Source organism: Gobio gobio (assembly GCF_949357685.1).
Source record: "Gobio gobio genome assembly, chromosome: 2".
NCBI classification, from domain to species: Eukaryota; Metazoa; Chordata; class Actinopteri; order Cypriniformes; family Gobionidae; genus Gobio; species Gobio gobio.
Genome location: NC_137098.1, coordinates 11,154,770 through 11,175,504, shown reverse-complemented (window position 1 = coordinate 11,175,504; position 20,735 = coordinate 11,154,770). Strand labels below are relative to the sequence as shown.

At 37.2% G+C, this 20,735-nt stretch overlaps 1 protein-coding gene across 2 annotated transcripts; it reads right to left on the bottom strand.

Annotated features, from left to right (window-relative positions):
- Nucleotides 1–5,545: 5,545 nt before the first annotated feature.
- Nucleotides 5,546–20,449, bottom strand: ctdnep1b (CTD nuclear envelope phosphatase 1b). 2 transcript variants are annotated; one of them, XM_079811151.1, is made up of 7 exons: nt 19,841–20,449; nt 16,746–16,812; nt 16,449–16,567; nt 11,832–12,020; nt 11,598–11,709; nt 8,360–8,444; nt 5,546–8,261 (listed from the first exon to the last, which is right to left on the bottom strand). In XM_079811151.1, the coding sequence occupies exons 1-7, from the start codon at nt 19,952–19,954 to the stop codon at nt 8,201–8,203; spliced, it is 747 nt and encodes a 248-aa protein (XP_079667277.1). In that variant the 5' UTR covers nt 19,955–20,449; the 3' UTR covers nt 5,546–8,200. The 2 variants fall into 2 exon arrangements, with proteins under 2 accessions (XP_079667277.1, XP_079667278.1); XM_079811152.1 differs by having other exon boundaries at nt 6,712–8,261; nt 11,691–11,709.
- Nucleotides 20,450–20,735: the final 286 nt, after the last annotated feature.

Sequence of the window (20,735 nt, the reverse complement as noted above, 5' to 3'; positions counted from 1 at the left end):
ATGTGGTACCATTTGAAAGCTTAGAGTCTCTACTTTCTGGAGATATGCATCACTTTGGCACTTTGTTTTACACAAAGTAACTTTTTTTACACTAAATTACTGGTATCATTTCCACCTGGATTTGGCCTACCCAAATTGAAATCCCATATCCATATACAGTGGTCTCTAAATTCAAAATTTTGGTGTCATTTTACTGGAAACCCTTTGAAGTTATAACCACTGCTAAAAGTGATAAACATGTAAGTATATGTTGTCTGGGCCCCAAAAAAGAGACGCTTTTTGGTTATAAATTCATTTTTGAAAGTGTGTAACTCAGGCCCTGCAGACAGTTTTGGCTGTTTCCTCTAAATTCCAGAAAATACTGGAAAAAAAATAATTTTGTCTGGATCATGTATGGAAGATTTATTCAAATGAATCTGAATGGAGGAATATGACCGTATGTAATTATACCCGCCCCCCTGCATACCCATAAACAGTGGCATAAATGCAATATCATTTTACAGAAAACCCTGAAATTACTTAAAACACTTCTGAAGGCGATAAATATTATAGTATATGCTGTTTGTGATATAATAAACATATAAAATATATAAAAAAAACAGACAAACAAAATAGGTGTTTTTGATTTTTTGTTATTATAAATTCATTTTTGAAAGTGTATATCTCAGGCCCTGTGTGTTCTAGCACCCTGCAGACAGTTCTGGGTGTTTCCAGCATATGTCAGCAAACACTAACAAAAAGAATTCAATGGGATATTGCATTTATACCACTGTATATTGGTATGGTGGGGGGGGGGGGGGTACATTTTTGGGTTGGCCAAATCCAGGCGGAAATCCCAAAAATGGTCCCAGAGATTAAAACGTATTTACACTCACCTAAAGGATTATTAGGAACACCACACTAATACTGTGTTTGACCCCCTTTCGCCTTCAGAACTGCCTTAATTCTACGTGGCATTGATTCAACAAGGTGCTGAAAGCATTCTTTAGAAATGTTGGCCCATATTGATAGGATAGCATCTTGCAGTTGATGGAGATTTGTGGGATGCACATCCAGGGCACGAAGCTCCCGTTCCACTTCCACCACATCCCAAAGATGCTCTATTGGGTTGAGATCTGGTGACTGTGGGGGCCATTTTAGTACAGTGAACTCATTGTCATGTTTAAGAAACCAATTTGAAATGATTCCAGCCTTATGACATGGTGCATTATCCTGCTGGAAGTAGCCATCAGAGGATGGGGACATGGTGGTCATAAAGGGATGGACATGGTCAGAAACAATGCTCAGGTAGGCCGTGCCATGAAAACGATGCCCAACGATGCCTGTTTGGCACTAAGGGGCCGAAAGTGTGCCAAGAAAACATCCCCCACACCATTACACCACCACCAGCCTGCACAGTGGTAACAACAAGGCATGATGGATCCATGTTCTCATTCTGTTTATGTCAAATTCTGACTCGACCATCTGAATGTCTCAACAGAAATCGAGACTCATCAGACCAGGCAACATTTTTCCAGTCTTCAACTGTCCAATTTTGGTGAGCTTGTGCAAATTGTAGCCTCTTTTTCCTATTTGTAGTGGAGATGAGTGATACCCGGTGGGGTCTTCTGCTGTTGTAGCCCATCCGCCTCAAGGTTGTGCGTGTTGTGGCTTCACAAATGCTTTGCTGCATACCTCGGTTGTAACGAGTGGTCATTTCAGTCAAAGTTTCTCTTCTATCAGCTTGAATCAGTCGGCCCATTCTCCTCTGACCTCTAGCAACAACAAGGCATTTTCGCCCACAGGACTGCCGCATACTGGATGTTTTTCCCTTTTCACGTCATTCTTTGTAAACCCTAGAAATGGTTGTGCGTGAAAATCCCAGTAACTGAGCAGATTGTGAAATACTCTGACCGGCCCGTCTGGCACCAGCAACCATGCCACGCTCAAAATTGCATAAATCACCTTTCTTTCCCATTCTGACATTCAGTTTGGAGTTCAGGAGATTGTCTTGACCAGGACCACACCCCTAAATGCATTGAAGCAACTGCCATGTGATTGGTTGATTAGATAATTGCATTCATGAGAAATTTAACAGGTGTTCCTAATAATCCTTTAGTTGAGTGTATATATATATATATATATTAATGAATAAATAACTTTTATAATTTATATGAATCGCTCTTAACGTTAGTAAACTGTTCTCTTTGCTAGTAAAGAATGAACATTTAAGTTTCTTTTACACACAAACACAGAACTACCATTATTACACTGCAAAAAAATAAAAATGTGTCTTCTCCAGTAAAAATACTTGAATTCCCTTGATTAAAACAATTTAAACAAGAAAAAATTGTATAGTCAGGTATAGTCACTAAAAAAATCTTATCTTATACAATTTTAATTATCTTAAAAGCCATTGCTGTCTCAGAAAAACATCAAAGAATGAAATCTTTGGCAGAATATGTGAAGTTTGATTCCGAATGGTTCAGCAGAATTGTGTGGAGTGATGAATCACAATGAAACACAAGTTGCATGGTGATGCTCCAGAGCGGTGCCTTCAAAAATCTGCTGAGAAATATAATAAAAGATGCATCTCTACCACAGTGAAGCATGGAGGAAGTGTGTCATTGTGTGGGGAGCTTTTTTAGCTGCTGGTATTGGTGAGCTACATCACTGTGAAAAGTCATTTAAAGCTTTGGAGGACCAGAGAATATTGCAGAATGTTTTGCTTCCTACCATCGAAGTTATTTAAAGAGGAATGATCAGGGGCCCGTTTCAATAAGGAGGTTCAACCAACTCAAGTTGACTTACTCTGAGATGGGAAACTCTTGAGTTTTGGGTTTCAGAACAGCTGAATTGAGGTAGTTCAATCAACTCTGAGTAGAGTAGACTGACTAATTCTTAATTATTTTAATTAAGTTTAATTTTCATGGTATCCAAAAGGCAAAAAAATAAATAAAAACATAATTCAATCAGGTAAAGCTTTAAGCATAAAATGTTCATGGGTGTAGGTTTAATGACTTTACAAACATTTGACATATTAAATAAATATCATTCAGTGTCCAATGTGTAGCAGCTTTTCCCACATAGACCCTTTTCACAGTGATGACGTGTTTTAATGGTCATCAATATCGTAAATCCTGCAAAGTTTTTTATTTTATTTTCATGTTTTTTTTATTTTTATGTATGTACATTTATAACACTAATACTTTGTATTATATTACTTTTGCATCAAGTTACAAAAAATAAGTTACCGCTGCTGTGAGGGTGTTTCTAATAAAGCATCTATGGGTGTGATGGTGAAAAATAACATCTTTCTCTCTTTTCACTGCCGTTATCAATCTCACTCTATTTTTTCCCTCTTTTTGAAAGTTGTGAAATCACTATTGTGGAGTTTTTCTTCTGCTATCTGAACAAATGGGGACACAAAAATATATATTTAATGTATTCTCTCATTCACCGCTATAAGAGTTAACCCAACTATGACGACTTCAGCTTCAGAAACCCAGAAATGTGAAAAGGGTCTATGCTCTTCTCACATAATGAAATGTTCTCTGATCCCACCGTTACATGTATTAATTCGGGTAATGACATTAACATTTGACTTCTACTCAGGCCAGCCAAACACCAGCACCACTGACAGATGAAGAGGAGATGGAGGAAGAATATTAACATCCAACAGGAAAAAGAATAAAGCATTTGTAGGAAATAAAGAGGATACAAATTGTAAACAAATGTATTTCTCGTACTACCATCTGGCAGCATCCATCCATTCCATACAGTTATCCGTTTTCAGAAAGTGTGATGATGGGAATATGTGTCATCAATGCGTCTAACCACTGGAAATCCTAAAGGAAATTCTAATTATTGGGTTACTTCTAGAGGTTTATCAAGTGAACGTCAGGATCCTGTATAAAAGGACATGCCAAAATATGAAAATGAATGAATGTTCCTGCATTGCAAAAAATGCTTTTCTTACTATGTATTTTTGTCAAGTGGCAGATCATTTAATTTGTTTTAAGTGAACTTTGCTTACTTTAGATTTAGAATAAATGTATAATTTTTTGATATTTGTACTTGAAATATGACCAAAATACTCAGTAAGAAAAGCATTTGTGGCATTTGAATGAATGAATTAAGCATTTAAACACTGCTGGCGCTTTAAAAAGGGGAGGAGACTGAAAGAAACTCTAGGTTTACCAAAGAAAACCTGCTCCTGACCAGGGGCCTGTTTCAGAAAGGAGGTTAAGTGAAAACTCTGAGTATGTTAACCCTGAAATAAGGGATACTCTGGGTTTTCTGTTTCAGAATCGGAGGTATGTAAAACCTGAGAAAGCAGGGTAAGTCAAGCCCGTTTCTGAAAGAGAGGTAACTTATACTCAGAGTCAGTTACCAGGGTAACTTACTCTGTGAACCTAACCTGGTCAGGAGCAGGTTTTCTTTGGTAAACCCAGAGTTTCTTTCAGTCTCCTCCCCTTTTTTAAAGCACCAGGGGTGTTTAAATACTTAATTCATTCATTCAAACGCCACAAATGCTTTTCATACTGAGTATTTTGATCGTATTTCAAGTACAAATATCAAAAAATTATACATTTAATTTAAATCTAAAGTAAGCAAAGTTTACTTAATACAAATTTAATTATCTGCCACTTGACAAAAAAACATTTTTCCAGTGCAGGAACATTCATTCACTGCTCATATTTTCATCATAAGGACACTGTCAAAGTGACAAAAATGGCATGTCCTTTTATACAGGATCCTGACGTTCACTTGATGAACCTAGAAGTAACCTAATAATTAGAATTTCCTTTAGGATTTCCAGTGGTTGGACACATAGATAACACTCATATTCCCATCATCACACTTTCTGAGAACGGATCACTGTATGGGATGGAAGGATGCTGCCAGATGGTACACTCTAAAAAACAAAAAGGTTTTATATGGAACCAAAAATGGTTCTTGGCTCGTAATCATAGGGGAACCTTTTTTAGTGCTATATAGCACCAATTTTGGTGCTTCATTGGTTCTTCAGTGGTTCTTCATAGGTGTTATATAGCACCTTAGTCAAAGAACCAGTAAAGAACCACTGAAGCACCAACATTGGTGCTATATAGCACTAAAAAAGGTTCCCCTGATTACGAGCCAAGAACCATATTTGGTGCCATATAGAACCTTTTTTTTTAGAGTGTACGAGAAATATGCCATAACCACCACCACAGCTGTTAAATACATTTATTTACAATTTTTATGGTCATCTTTATTTCCTACATATACTTAATGTCATTACCCTAATTAATAAATAATATAATAACTTAAATTAATATAATAACAGGTGGAGAACATTTCATTATGTGTAAAGAGCAGACCCTTTTCACGTTTCCGTTTCATCATAGTTGGGTTAACTTTTATAGCAGTGAATGAGAGAATACATTAAATATATAGTTGTGTCCCCATTTGGTCAAATAGCAAAAGAAAAACTCAACAATAGTGATTTCACAACTTTCAAAAAGAGGGAAAAAATAGAGTGAGATTGATAACGGAAGTGAAAAGAGAGAAAGATATTTTTCACCATCACTACCATAGACGCTTTATTAGAAACACCCTCACAGAAGCGGTCACTTGTTTTTTGTAATTTGATGCAAAAGTAATATAATACAAAGTATTAGTGTTATAAATGTACATACATAAAAAAATAAAAAAAGAGTTGCAGGATTTACGATATTGATGACCCGTCATCACAGTCTGTGAAAAGGGTCTATGTGGGAAAAGCTGCTGCACATTGGACACTGAATGATATTTATTTAATATGTCAAATGTTTGTAAAGTCATTAAACCAACACCCATGAACATTTTATGCTTAAAGCTTTACCTGATTGAATTAAGTTTCTATTTTTCATTTTTAGCTGCTGCCACAATCTTTTTTTGCCTTTTGGATACCATGAAAATTAAAATTAATTAAAATAATCAACAATTAAACTTATGTATTGACCCGGAAGTATGCGGACGTCTTTTTGTTGGGTGCTGTTGCCATGGTGAATCGTAATTTCTGAGCTCAATTGATCGTGGCTTTTCATAGTTGGAGTGCATGAGAATAACTCAGAGTCAGTCTACTCAGAGTTGATTGAACTACCTCAATTCAGCTGTTCTGAAACCCAAAACTCAGAGTTTCCCATCTCAGAGTAAGTCAACTCAGAGTTCAGGTTTAAACTCAGAGTTGGTTGAACCTCCTTATTGAAACGGGCCCCAGGTTAGGTTCACAGAATAAGTTACCCTGGTAACTGACTCTGAGTATAAGTTACCTCTCTTTCAGAAACGGGCTTGACTTACCCTGCTTTCTCAGGTTTGACATACCTCCCATTCTGAAACAGAAAACCCAGAGTTTCCCTTATTTCAGGGTTAACCTACTCATAGTTTTCACTTAACCTCCTTTCTGAAACGGGCCCCAGATGTTATTTTTCAACAAGACAATGCAAAAACAACTAAGAAGTGGCTTGAGTCCATCAGGCTCATGTTTTGCCTGCGGTCACACTCCAGATTTGAACCCTATAGTGAATATTTGGTCTCACATTAAACTCAAACGAACTGGGAGGCATTTTTTAAATACTCTTGAACTGTTTCAAGTCATTAACACTGAGTGGAACAACACTGACTCTTCTTCCTGTAAAAAGCGGTCTCTGCAAGTTTACCCACACGGCTTAAACATTTGAAGAAAACAAAGGGGAAGGCTATTCCGTGCTAAGTTACTTTATCAACAGTATTTGTGCAATTCATGCTCATTTCAATGACCAGTGATTTGATTCAAAGGTTAAGGTAAAGGTTAAGACTATTAAAAGACCACCAAATATTTTGCCATTTCTGGCTTGGCCCCAGGAGTGTGTGTGTGTATACACACATACATAAATACATACATTATTTCTATTCAGTATACTTAAAACAATCATACAATCTTTAAAAAAAAAAATGTTGTTTTGAAGCAAAAGGGTAGAAAACATCTGTTGCCTACTTCAAAAAATTTGGCAGAAGATACTTTTAATAACACGGTAAAAGAAAACTGAACCCAGAGTATAAGATAGTGACACGTTTTTATTAGTAACGCGCACAGGTCTATGGACTTGTGTCCCAGGAAGCTGCCTTGAGACTTAACAAGTGTTCGATTGATGAGAATAGAACTGACATTATCTGACAGGTGCACAGAGAAACCAACAAGGCCTTGAGTAAAAAAAGGTGTCTGTTGCTCAGTCAGCTCTTCAATACAATGAAGTACAAGTTTTATAAATTCAAGTCTTGTCATTATTACATTTTTCAGGAAAGAAAAATTTTTTTTTGTTAAAAGGCGCCCAAGTGGTAGGATTTCATAATCAACCACATACATTCTGTAGAGAAGAATTAGAGCAGAAAGGCTTAAAATCTGTCGTTTAGCTTCTTCAAAGCACATATTCTATTACATCCTCCCTGATAATCAAGATAAATTCATTTACTGCCAAAAATAAAACAGGATGAGAATTGACCAGAAGAATAAAACTTAAGAATTCGCCGCAGAATATGGAGAACATTATCTTCCACATTCTGAATTTGGAGAAAGTCTACCATACAGAAGTCATTAAAACCCATGTTTTCCAAGACAGTACCTCAATAATTCGCACACACAACTCTACAACAATAACCCTGAAATCTACTGGTCTGTGTCATCAATAGTTTTTCCAGTGAACTCTATTAGATGTGCAGAGCGTCGGGGGCTTTTTAAAGCCAGTCCGTTTAGCAGATCTCCGTTTGCGCCACCTTTAGCAGTGAGGTATGACGTCCCAAGCTGGGATTGAAGACGCGAGTCATGAAAAGGTCTTGCCTCAGTATCCAGCCACTCCATGTCTTCAAATAATTAAAAGGAAAAACAGCAGATGTCCTCATACACGCATAGCACAAACATAACTCGCACACGATCAGCATAGGTAGAACTGTAAGGCAGAGACTCCATTCTGAAGAAGGGAAAAAAAAACCTAGGCAAAAAAAGCTTCCTTGACACATCCTAAAGTTTGCCTTTTCCATCCCCTTTGAGTTCAGGATTGACTCTCCTCCAGATAGACCTCATGTAAGGTTGTTTTTGGAAGGCGATGAGTCAATAGTCGAGGGAGAATGAACAGGCGGATGTCAGATCGGGAAGCAGTTGGACAAAACAAAAGAAAAATAAAAAGAACGGACTTGAAGAAAGCCCTCGGTCGGATGATCACCAGAGTCGATGCTGGTGGAGATTTCTGCTCAGGACGGACCGCACGTCTGCGGTGAATCTGAAGAGGGAAACGCATATTGAAGTGGTGCTATAGGAGTTTAAGGCAACAGCATAAAAATCATCGTTACATGTTTTAGTTACTTTTGAAGTCCTTACCTAAGTGCATCCAGCATGGGCAGCAAGTTAAGAAGTGCTGTGTCACTGGGGTCACTAAACCATGACTTTATAGGTATTGCATTATCTATGGGTCAGAAAGAGAGATGGAGAAAACAATTACACATTCAAACCAAACACGTTCCATAGGAAAACCACGTTTTCTCAGGTGACTACTTTTATTAAAGAGGCAATCAAATGGGCTTTCAACAAAACTTGGCTGCCTATGTGGTAGAAAGGTGAAACAATTTCTGAAATTGGTGCTTCCTGACTAGAGAAAACAGAAACAAGGCTGTTGTCTTCAGAACACAATGCACTGGGCATGTTGCCATCCAAGGCCACTCTACAGTCTGCCATTGGACAGCTTTGAACAGAGTCAAGTATTGCTTGAGTAGGAAATACTTCTTATCAAACTTTGTCACAACAGTGTTGACTTATATGGTACCGGGTTCAAGAATGCAAAGAATAAACGTTTAGCGGAAGTGAGTGAATTTTAGTTTGCAGTGAAGGATCCAGAGTGTTCTAGGCAGTGGCTAAAGGCTGCAAAGAATAGCAACATGACATCATGACTTTGCGTAAACATACACGCCACTTTCTAAAGCCAAATCGTGTGTTATCTGTACGCATTTTGAGCTATCCGCGTGTATGTCTACGGCGTGTGATTCCGCGTGTATGTGTACGGCGAAACGAACATAATCTCTGCGTGTATGTGCATGCCGTGTGATTCCGCGTGTTTGTGCATGCCGTGTGATTCCACGTGTATGTCAACTCCGTGTGATTCCACGTGTATGTGTACGCCGAAACGAACATAATCTCTGCGTGTATGTGCATGCCGTGTGATTCCGCGTGTTTGTGCATGTCGTGTGATTCCGCGTGTATGTGCATGCCGTGTGATTCCACGTGTATGTCAACTCCGTGTGATTCCACGTGTATGTGTACGCCGAAACGAAAATAATCTCCGCGTGTATGTGCACGCCGTGTGATTCCACGTGTATGTCAACTCCGTGTGATTCCACGTGTATGTGTACGCCGAAACGAACATAATCTCCGCGTGTATGTGCACGCCGTGTGATTCCGCGTGTATGTCAACTCCGTGTGATTCCGCGTGAATGTAAATGGATTTATAAACATACTAAATGATGCTTTTTTGAAAATGTAAAAATGCAGAATGTTTCTTCTGATGGGTAGGTTTAGGGGCAGGGGCAGTGTGTGTGTATGTGTGTTTGCGTGTGTGATGGGTAGATTTAGGGGTAGGAGCAGTGTAGGGGGATAGAATGAAACGGAGTTGATAAACATGCTAAAAAGCGATTATGCGTCTTGATAGCACGCCAAAATGGCATAGCGAATTGGCGTGTCATACATACGCTATTTCATGAGATCAGTCTGAGAATAGTGAATACGGAGAAAACACTGCGATGGAAAATCGAAAAAACCTCGGTGTTTGTAGTCATTTGAAAACTGAATGACTATGAACGCAGTATTTTAAATGAAAGGGGAAAAAAGTGAAAGAAACTGCCGCCCCGTCAGTTCATTTGGACACAGACACAGGAAGCACCTTCTGCCAAACCTCTCAAAACAAAATGGCGTCATTTAGGCTGTTGCCATAGTATTTTTACCATAAGGCTGCGTGTCCACCAAAGCGTTTTTAGCCGGCTGAAAATGCTAGGTGCTCTGCTGAAAACGTCTCGCTGTGGGCGCTTGAGAGCGCAGTTTTTTTTCAGTTGAGACACTTTTGTTTGTTATGATACGGAATATCCGCAGAAGTGTTACTAATATCTCATTTTACAGATAGTTTGTTTCTGTATTGATTCTATATAAAAATGCAGATACAATGTAAAGCGTTTGCTCTGGCTCTTGTTTTCAATTATTTTATGTTATTATGCTGCTTGTTTTCATCTGTTGACGTTGTACAAGCAGAATGTGGCGGTTGGTCGGTGTTGTATTTGTCCCGCCCCTCCTCCACTGTGATTGGACGGCTGGGTGAAAAGTGACCGTGATGAGCGCTGCGTTTTGCTCAAAAGTTGAACATTCTTCAACTGACCAATTCTTCAACTGCGACCAGTATAAAACACTGAGCGCTCAGCCCTTGAGCATGAAATACTCGCTCAGCACCTCGTTACACTCATGGCATTCTAAAAACGCGGAGCTCCCATTGAAAACAATTGAATACGCCAGCCATCCGCGTGAAAAAAAAAAGCTTTGGCGGACACACGGCCTAATGCTTGCTGTTTAAAGAGTAGATAAAGTGCGATACAATTTTAAGAGATAAACCTATCCTTAATATAACGGTTTTGTTAATAACCCTCTGTCAATCCGACTGTTTGTAGGCGGGGACACAAAAATGTGGAATTACAATCTGCAGTTTTTTTTCACGAAAGCCCTGGAGCTGTCAAAAAGGACTTTTGTGGACAAATAAACCGGAATTTCTCAGTATCAGAGAAAAAAGTAAACATTATTAATTTATATAAACACTTAAGACATTGTACCGATACAAAGCGGGTTGAAAATCGGCAAACTTACATTTGAATCTAAATCTATACATTTGTGACTAAATGTGTGGTTTATTGTTGCTTTGCAAATTTTTGGGAGATGAAAGATTTCCCCACACCGATTTCGCAACAGGTTCAAGTTGGTCACATGGATTTGCTTCACTGACCAACAGAAATTTGCTTGGCTAGAAAGTGACTTCATACATCGCTTCACTATTTACAATGAAAATGGACAGAGCTTTTTCTGGTCAGTGAAATTTCTCTAATGTGACAAAAAAACAAAACATTACAGAACTGTAAAATTTTTATTATTCAAGACCAAGTGATTAATTTATTGATCAGTTCTTTCTAAATTGTTATCCTGAAGTAATGATTAAATTGGTATTGACTGCCTGATGTTTTTCTATTTGCATTCTAAAGTTCAGGTGTTCATTATATGCATGTGTGATCAACATTATAATTTATTTCCATGATAAGATGCATTTCAGGGTAAAAAAGAAAAAGAAAAGTGGATTCTAAAAGTTTCCTGTATACGAGTATATAATATGATATATTAAATCCAATTTTTACGTATGGCATAGATTACTGTGATGCTGAACATGCTAAACATGGTGAGACTAAAATGGCCTAAAGTACACAACCACAGATATCATGCAGAGAGACCAGCTGGGCAACCTCTCACACACAAGATAATCCTGCAAAGGAAGCAGTGCAAACTACAGCGAGTTGTTGAAATCACGTTAAAGTCTTACCTGGATGACTGCGATATGCCCCAGGCGAGTTGTCAAGAATGACTACACTTGATAAGTCATCATGTACAACGGAGAGGTCTTTAATATAACTACCTGAATCCAGTGTACAGTGCTGCACAAGATAAAGAAACGGAAGGTTTTGTTGAAATATATCCTTGACTGATTTCTGCCTTTTCCATATTTCTCACAGGAAAGGTTTAAGAACAATCAAATGTAAAGAGTTTCAGTGATTACCTGTCTGTAGTATCTTCTTTTCAGGATTCCCTTGTTGTTATCCAGCTTATCAGCTACTGCAGAGCCATAGATCTCCATACTAGCAGTGAATACTACCAACTCATACCACTGACTGACCACCTCTAAGAAGAAGTCGACATGCGGCCTTTTATGTACAAAGAATCTGACCGGGTGTTTGTCTATTACCACCTGAAAAAAATGAGTTTACATGAGAAAATTAAATGAGACATTTGGGGTTTTCAACTAAGAATGAAATAACAGTGATTCATGATTAATCGATAAGGATTGAAAATAATAATAATCAGGGCTGTACCGTGCAACATGTCGCACTTGCTATGAAAAACTGGTCTGTGCATTGAATACATTTACCACAGTAGCACGCGTGTGACAGTTTTGCATGCGTGTCAGACAGACCCGTTTGTTTGTATGATGTGAGAGTTTGTTGTGTGCAAACTCTTTTTTTTTCCCTACTCGTATGCCCTATAGCTTTCATGGTGATGACACAAGAGCCATTTCATGCATATCACATTGTGTAAATACATTTGCGCAACGAAGTAGCTACTGCTTAAAGTTTATTGACACATCAGAGTGATGAAACATGCATGAATGAGAAACAGAACAGAACAAATGATGGGGGTGGTGGGGGGATGACAGATGATACGAGGATGTTTGGACCTCTAATAGACCCTTTTCACAGACTGTGATGACGTGTTTTAATGGTCATCATTATCATAAATCCTGCAAAGTTTTTGGTATTTTCATAATTTTTTTTTTATTCATAACACTAATACTTTGTATTATATTACTTTTGCATCAAATTACAAAAAACAAGTTACCGCTGCTGTGAGGGTGTTTCTAATATACAGCGTAAAAATAAACACCTTTCTCTCTTTTCACTGCTGTTATCAATCTCACTCTATTTTTTCCCTCTTTTTGAAAGTTGTGAAATCACTATTGTGGAGTTTTTCTTCTGCTATTTACACAAAAAATATATATTTAATGTATTCTCTCATTCACTGATATAAAAGTCAACCCAACTATGACGACTTCCGCTCTGAGAAACCCGGAAATGTGCAAAGGGTATATTCTCTAATCCTCTAAACCAGTGGTATTCAAATGGCGGTCCAGTTCCATCTGGACTGAGCATGGGACTTAATTACGGCATTTTACCGTTTCTATAGATTACAGTGAGCAGCGTGAAAAACAACAGAGCGGAACACAGCACAACCCCACTGTAGTCGTTTATGGTAATGATCTTACGGCGCTACATCCTCTAATATTTTAATCTAGAGCCGAACGCACTTCCTTCAAGCCGTTTCCATTCTGTGCGCGTTCTCTCTCCTGCTAAAAGCGCCACATTAAGAGCTGCAGATGACGTGGTTATTTTAACAGCAGTAGAAGGAACATGGTAAGCAGCAAAGTAGATACTTTTGCTAAAACGCTGTAGAAAACGAAAATTCCGTAAATACAATTATTTTTATCAGTCTTTTATCTGTCATACAGATGCAGCCAACCGTTTAACTAAAGCAGGTTTGTGACAAGTTGTATGTGTGGCTCTTTCAGACATTGTTTTTTTTCCCCCTCTTACATTTAGCATTACGAAAAACATTTCATAATAAACTATTAAAAAATTATTTAGAGATGCAAAGGAAGACAAAAAAACGTAAAGGGGTACTTCAGCGCTGGGAAGATGAATGTGTATTTAAACTGGGTCATTTATGTAGTAGAAATGTGAAATTATTTTTGAATTTGGTGCCTTCTAGACTGAGAAAAGACATATGATGTATTTTTGTCTCATGTGGATGAAAGACAACAACTCCCAGAATGCACTTGCTTCGCTGCCCTACGAGGCCACTCCCTACACCGCCCCCACTGTCATTTTGATCTTCATAATAATACAATCATTTCGTTCAGTTAGGGAATAGACACTACAATTAAAAACTGAACATGTCTTTTCAATAAAGTGAGAGTGAGCCGAACGAAAGTCACGACAAACGCAACAGGAGTCAGATTTCATTCAACACGAGAGCTAGCGAGAGGTAAGCATGGCAGTCATTCTTAGCGCGTGTCCAGTCCAGGGCGTTTTCAGATCGCATATGGAAGCTAAACTTTCATAGGAATTAATTGAAAAGTTGAAACACTCACTTTGCCCTGCACCGCTCCGTTATTAATGCCCGATCCGAGCAGCCGTGCGCATTTACATTCTGTGTGTGAGATCTCTCCTCTATGGGCGGGTTGATAACATGCAAAACTAGCTCCTTCTACTGGCTGTAGTCTCTAGCCTCTGGCCAAAAAATCCTCTGATGACGCAAAATGATGATATTTGCGTCATCTGAGGATTTTTTTCAGAAATAAAATGCATAATTATCTCGTCTCAGGGGGGATAAGTACCATATCATATCCCCGTTCCCATATGAGGGGGGAAAGTACCATAATTTGAATATACTACCGGGTTTCTACTGATACAAAGTTTAATGCTAAATCGCTGAAGTAACCCTTTACATTGATAGTTAACTTTATTTTGTGCTCATGTTGAGAGTTTTCATTATTAGATGTTTGTTTTAGTAGTTTATTACATTGCGCAAAATATAAAAATACCTTTTTTATATTTTGCTGTCCATACTTAAGCGGTAAACCCTGCACCCCGTTTTCTCAGTCCCAAGGACTTTTGTGTGCCATACACGTAGGTGTTTAAATGTAAAAATAAATAAATAAATAAATAACAGCCTGATAAAACATCTGATCTTACCTTTTAATATTCATATCCAGTTGGGAGAAATATTTACTTTTTTTGGTAAATATTGGTAAAAATTCTTAGACATCAGTGCTTTGGCTCTCGGGGCCCAAGATTCCCATCTTTGATGAATAATACTTTGAGTTTTTTCAGATTTTTTCTTTTAAAAAATACTACGGCTGCCCCAATGGAAATGTACTGTTCCAAAAAAGTATTGTCCGGACCTCCGCTCAAAAGGAAATATAGAAACCGGACCTCTTGGAACTTTAAATGAATACCCCTGCTCTAAACCAACAGAAAGTAGTAGTGAGAAGTAGTTTGGCAGAAAAATGTCAGATCATATTGTCAAACTTCAAATCTAGGTTTTGTTTTTATGTCAAGCACGTTCTGGAAGATTTAAAGACTGTTTTGGACAGATGTGGATACTTATCTTGAGGATGTTATGTTAAAAATGTGTTATGTATTTTTTTTTTTTTTACGGAACTAAGCTACTATACAGATTAATAAAAGATATTTACATAAAATATCTAAATCTAATGTATTAAAGTATAATGTGCGTGTGTGTATGTATATACGCATGAATGAAGAAATAATATACATTATGTTATCAATCACATCAATAACTAATAATTATATATGTGTGTGTGTGTGTGTGTGTGTGTGTGTGTGTGTGTGTGTGTGTGTGTGTGTGTGTGTGTGTGTGTGTGTGTGTGTGTGTGTGTGTGTGTGTGTGTGTGTGTGTGTGTGTGTGTGTGTGTGTGTGTGTGTGTGTGTGTGTGTGTGTGTGTGTGTGTGTGTGTGTGTGTGTGTGTGTGTGTGTGTGTATGTATGTATGTATGTATGTATGTATATATATATATATATATATATATATATATATATAAATATTAATGAACAGGAACTAATAATGAACTGCACTTCCACAGCATGTATTAATCTTTGATAATGTTAATTTCATTATTTACTAATACATAATATTTATATTAAAATCAAAAGTTGTATTGTAGTGTTAACATTAGTTAATGCACTGTGAACTAACATGAACAAACAATGAACAGCTGGATTTTTATTAAATAACATTAACAAAGATTAATAAATACAGTAACTAATGTATTGCTCATTGTTAGTTCATGCTAATTAATAAAATAATAAAACTAATGTCAACAAATCAAACCTTATTGTAAAGTGTTACCGTATATTTAATAAAAATAAATATTTTGGTCACATCGCCCACCCCTAAATGATTGGTTACTGATGTGATTGATAACAATTAGCATACATATATAGCATGCATGATGAACTGTATTATTTATGGTTGTTTTCAGAAACGGTAACAGGCGTTATATACTTGTGCTATAATTGTGTGGCATGTGCAATAAAACTTTCAACATCTGTTATTTTACGAAATTTAACGAACAGTCCTGCTATTATTATTATTATACATGTAATATTTTAATATTTAATAGTTTCTTATTGTAATTATTTTATTTTTTATCATTTGAATACAAAATGGTGATGATGATGATGATGATGATGATGATGATGATGATGATGATGATGATGATGATTTAAATATTTAATGTAATATTTTAATATTTACCATTATAGTATTTATAATTTTAATTATTATAGTTTTAAAAATGTATAATTTTTATTGTATTATTATTTTGTAAGAGCAACTGCTAGCTGATGAACTATCTTAGAGCCAAGGATAACTAGAAAAACCTTAATTGTAAAAAGAAATGTCCATGAATTTCCCTGGCCTGTAATCACAGTCACTGACATTCCAAAGTTTTCAATGAGAGTGGGAACCTCCGTCTATATATAAGTGCATTTTATAGTGCAAATTGAATGTACTCTGTAACAAAAATATCTCATCTTACTTTGAGGATGAAGTCTGGCGGTGTACCAGGCCGCACTGTGGGTCTGAGGACTCCATCGTGATGCGAATGGATCAATGTCTCGTCGAGATCTAAAACTAGGATCTTTCGCTTCACGGTGTCTGAACATGAATACAAACACAAACTGACAGGTTAGTCAACGGAAATCAGCATATGAAAAGGCTGTACAGCTGTCTCAATGGCAATTAACACTCAGATCAGGCATGTTAAGTCTCACTGGCAGCTTTCTGTACTCATAACAATAGCTTCTAACTTGAGGAGAAGAAAAGATATACTCACTGAGTCGGTTTCTGGAAATGGGCGACAATGGTAAAATGTCATATCGCACTGTTTGATACTGGATTATCTAGAACAGGAAGAAGACAAAACAGGAAACAGCCACCTTAGTACAGCATAGGGCAAGAAACGTGTCCAATGCAGCAGTGGACATTGTGTGCACAGCTTTTACAGTTTATTTAGCATGATTTAATGGTTTTAATGAAACATTACATTTTATTTTAACTTTTCAGAACTCACTAGACTCTGATGACAAGTGAAAAAAGAACATGTAAACATCACATGAAAGCACAATAAAAAAAAGCTTGTCTATAACTAGTGAAACAGGTGGAACTTTAGATGATCCAATTTCAATGAAAAAAAAAAAAAACCCACTACCTCAAACTCATGACCGGAAAAGCAAAAATGGTTCCGGCGACTGTGTCATAATAAAAGTCCCGCTGATCGCGAGGAGTGTTTCTCATTCATCTTATTAACAATCGCTCCAGCGACCTTGCTCAGCTCCACAACACTCGGGCCTGCTCTGCTTCATACTACAGTAACGTTAATAATCACATCCATGATGAACATGATTTCTGCCCGAGTCCTATCCAGATTCTTTATCACCGGCTGTGAGGTGAAGACCACATGTCCCAAGATTCTGCGCACAAACGTAGCGTCATCAAACTACGCCTTTGTTTTGTAAAGGTTACATAGTGCACCTTTAAACAAAATGTACAGTAAAAAAAACTAACAAAACAGGACCATTCCCGCTAGTGTTGATTATCTATCTGTCTGTCTGTCTGTCTGTCTGTCTGTCTGTCTGTCTGTCTGTCTGTCTGTCTATCCGTCTGTCTGTCTGTCTGTCTGTCTATCTATCCATCTATCCATCTATCTTGCACATTCTCTGTTATTTTTTTCCCAGAATATTTTTGCCTAAATTTTAAATTTATGACTGTTAATCTCATGTACTTAAATTTTGTTATAAATATTCCTAGTTTTAAAATATAGTTATTTGTTTATATTTATTATATTTTAAAAAGTAATATTTAATTAAAAAGGACTATTAAACATTGGCATTAGGGCACTTCTGCTCTCCGGATTTAAGATTGGCATCTAACAAATTATATAAACATAATAACATAAATATCTATAGATAAAGAAATAAATAATATTCATGATTCATGAAATATAATCAATCAATGTCGGTTGATCATTAATATTGTATAGAAACCTCCATGTCTAAAATGCTATTAAAAACATTTCTAGGCCCAGAAATGGACAATTTAGCTGCTAATTCCAGGGTTTCCAGTTATACGTTATCCTGTTGTTTTATGTCTATCTCTGTAATATTTCTCTACACAGTGTACATTCATGCCTGTCTTTATGCCTGCTGCTGTCATATTTATTGGACTCACTATTGTAAAGCGACCTTGAGTTTGTAGAAAGGCGCTATATAAAATAAACATTATTATTTTCACGTTTCCATGACCGTGAGAACCCCAAATCAATCAAAACGAACTTATGAGATGTCCTGGACTTGCCTTATTTCTCAATTGGTCAATTAGCAGCTTACTCAAGTACACAGTCATCTTTAAGATGATCATTAAGATGCAATTATAAAAGTATTACTCGTCTGGGACTCTGATATTGAACGGAGCTCAAACTCAGATCACTTTCTCTTTAAGAGGTCCGAGACCCTCTGCTTTGGTCCATCGCTCACCACAATGTGGATACTCTTCCTCTCTTTCTCCAAATCCCTCTCTTCTGAGCTATCTTTAGCTCTCCCAGCTGTCTAAAAGTGTCAGCGGAACTTCGGAGAGCACAGCCGAGCGAAACTGCCAGGGTGACTTTGAAACGGGGGCTGTTTATTCCCAACTCGCATTAGGCCTCAATAAGGATTCGTTCATAACGCCGGGTCAAGCTGAACCGACCCGATGCTTGCATGACTGTAAAGCATGTTTAGAGAAGTGTCTGCTACTCCGCCACTCATATCAAGAGTCCCATACGAGTAATACTTTTATAATTGCATCTTAATGATCATCTTAAAGATTATTATACAACTGGCTTGCCAAAGCCTGTTGTGCACAGAGGGATTACAGCCGGTCTTCTGAGCCAAAGTGTTTACATACTCTGAGCTAAAGCATGTGACTCATTTATCAGCTAATTCTTAAAAACAATAACCTATTGGATATTCACATATTATTATTATGTTATAAATTAATTAATCAAATATAAATCCTCTATTTTTATAAATATTATTTTTTTTAAAAAGACAATTTACACGTATCTATCTTACCCTGATCATTACTGCTTTAGGCTTACAGTAAAATATAAATATATGCACACACACACACATATATATATATAAAATATTGTGCATACACATATATAGTTTTAGTACTTCATCTTAAACTTATTTCATTTTGTATCAATTATTGGAGTTTTTCATCAAATATTCATATTTTACTTAAGCTTGATTTCAATGAACAAAAATAATTGTCAATAGTTTTAGTAAAAACAACACTGGTAGCAAATAATTAAAGTTATTTAAAATAAAAATGACTAATTTTGGTGCTGTCATATTTTATCTCCACTGATCATTAATGCTTTAGGCACATATTCAAATGTCATATAATATAATATTAAAGAAAAATAACTCATTTTGGTGTCAAGTACACTAATGGTACATGTCCGGCTGTTTAATAAAACTTTAGGCCCACAGAAAGGGTCACATATTTACAAATGTTAGAAGTTGACAAACCTGCTGTTATTAGTTTGTGTGTTCAATGGAATCAGTTTAATGTGTTGTTCTTTATAGCCAGCAAATCGTTGTTCTTCACAAGTTATGCTGTTACCAACTAAATAATGGACATGTGTGTATCTCTAAGGAATCACAGGCCTCTTGCACAGAATAAAGATGATATAAAAAGCCACTGCCAGTAGAAGACTGAGAATGAACTAAACCTAGCATGCTATCAAAATATTAGTGGGTTTGATAACCCAGACAGGTGTTTGCTTTCCCTTCAGACGCATGCATGACCTGCACGAAAGTTCAGTGTCATGTCATGAAACAAAAGTTGCTCAAACAGGAAAAGGACACTCTTTTGCCCACTCACCGTTCGTATGTGCTTCCTGAGGATGTATAAAAAGAAGCTCCATAGCCTGGATGTCACGCCGAGGAAAGTGCGCACACCGAGCAGACATTGGCGCGTCTTTAGCATGTCAACCATAACACCAGAGTCCGTGAGGTGTGATTTACACCGCTGACAAGAGCAATACAACACACCTGTGGAAATAAGATCCTGCCAACCATTCACAACTTCACACTGGAGCGTCCCGACGCACCTCGCGCGCCTTGATAGGATTCAAATAAACGTACGAAGGGTGCTAAAGTGCAGCGTTCACAAAAAAGTGCATGTGTAAAGTATCACTTGGTGAGTGTCTTTATCCTTAGAGAGGTAGTTTCTCTGTCCGGCTCTTCAAATGCTCGTTGGCTAAGATGGTCAAACAAACTGGAGTGTCGAACAAATGTCTCCGCTCTGCCAAAAGCCAAGGGAAGTGCGACTGTCCATCTGCTGCAACATTAAAACCAACCTGTTTTAAATAATGTTTGAGAAAGCGAAAAGAAAACGCGTACAATTTACCAGCGCCGAGAACAGTTTAAAGCCAATACGGTAGAGCAACACGGGCCGCCATCGCTTCCCTGACGTCACTTCCGCGAAGAGACATAAAGTTTGTGCTCACGTGGCCGCGGCGGTTTTCAAATAAGACTTTCAAACCGTAGGAAGTTTCCTTGACGTTTCATTTCTTTTTCTGATGACATTGGTTAAATAAAAACAAGTCCTTATTTTTTGTGATATTAAATTATTAAAGAACACACAAAAGGTTTGGCGTAGTGATAAGATTTCGATTCATTCACTCTAATATTTTGAATTCGCCCACCAAAAGATTAATTTTCGTAGCCAAAATGGACAATTATTTTTTTATATGGTATATTGGAGTAGTATGTAT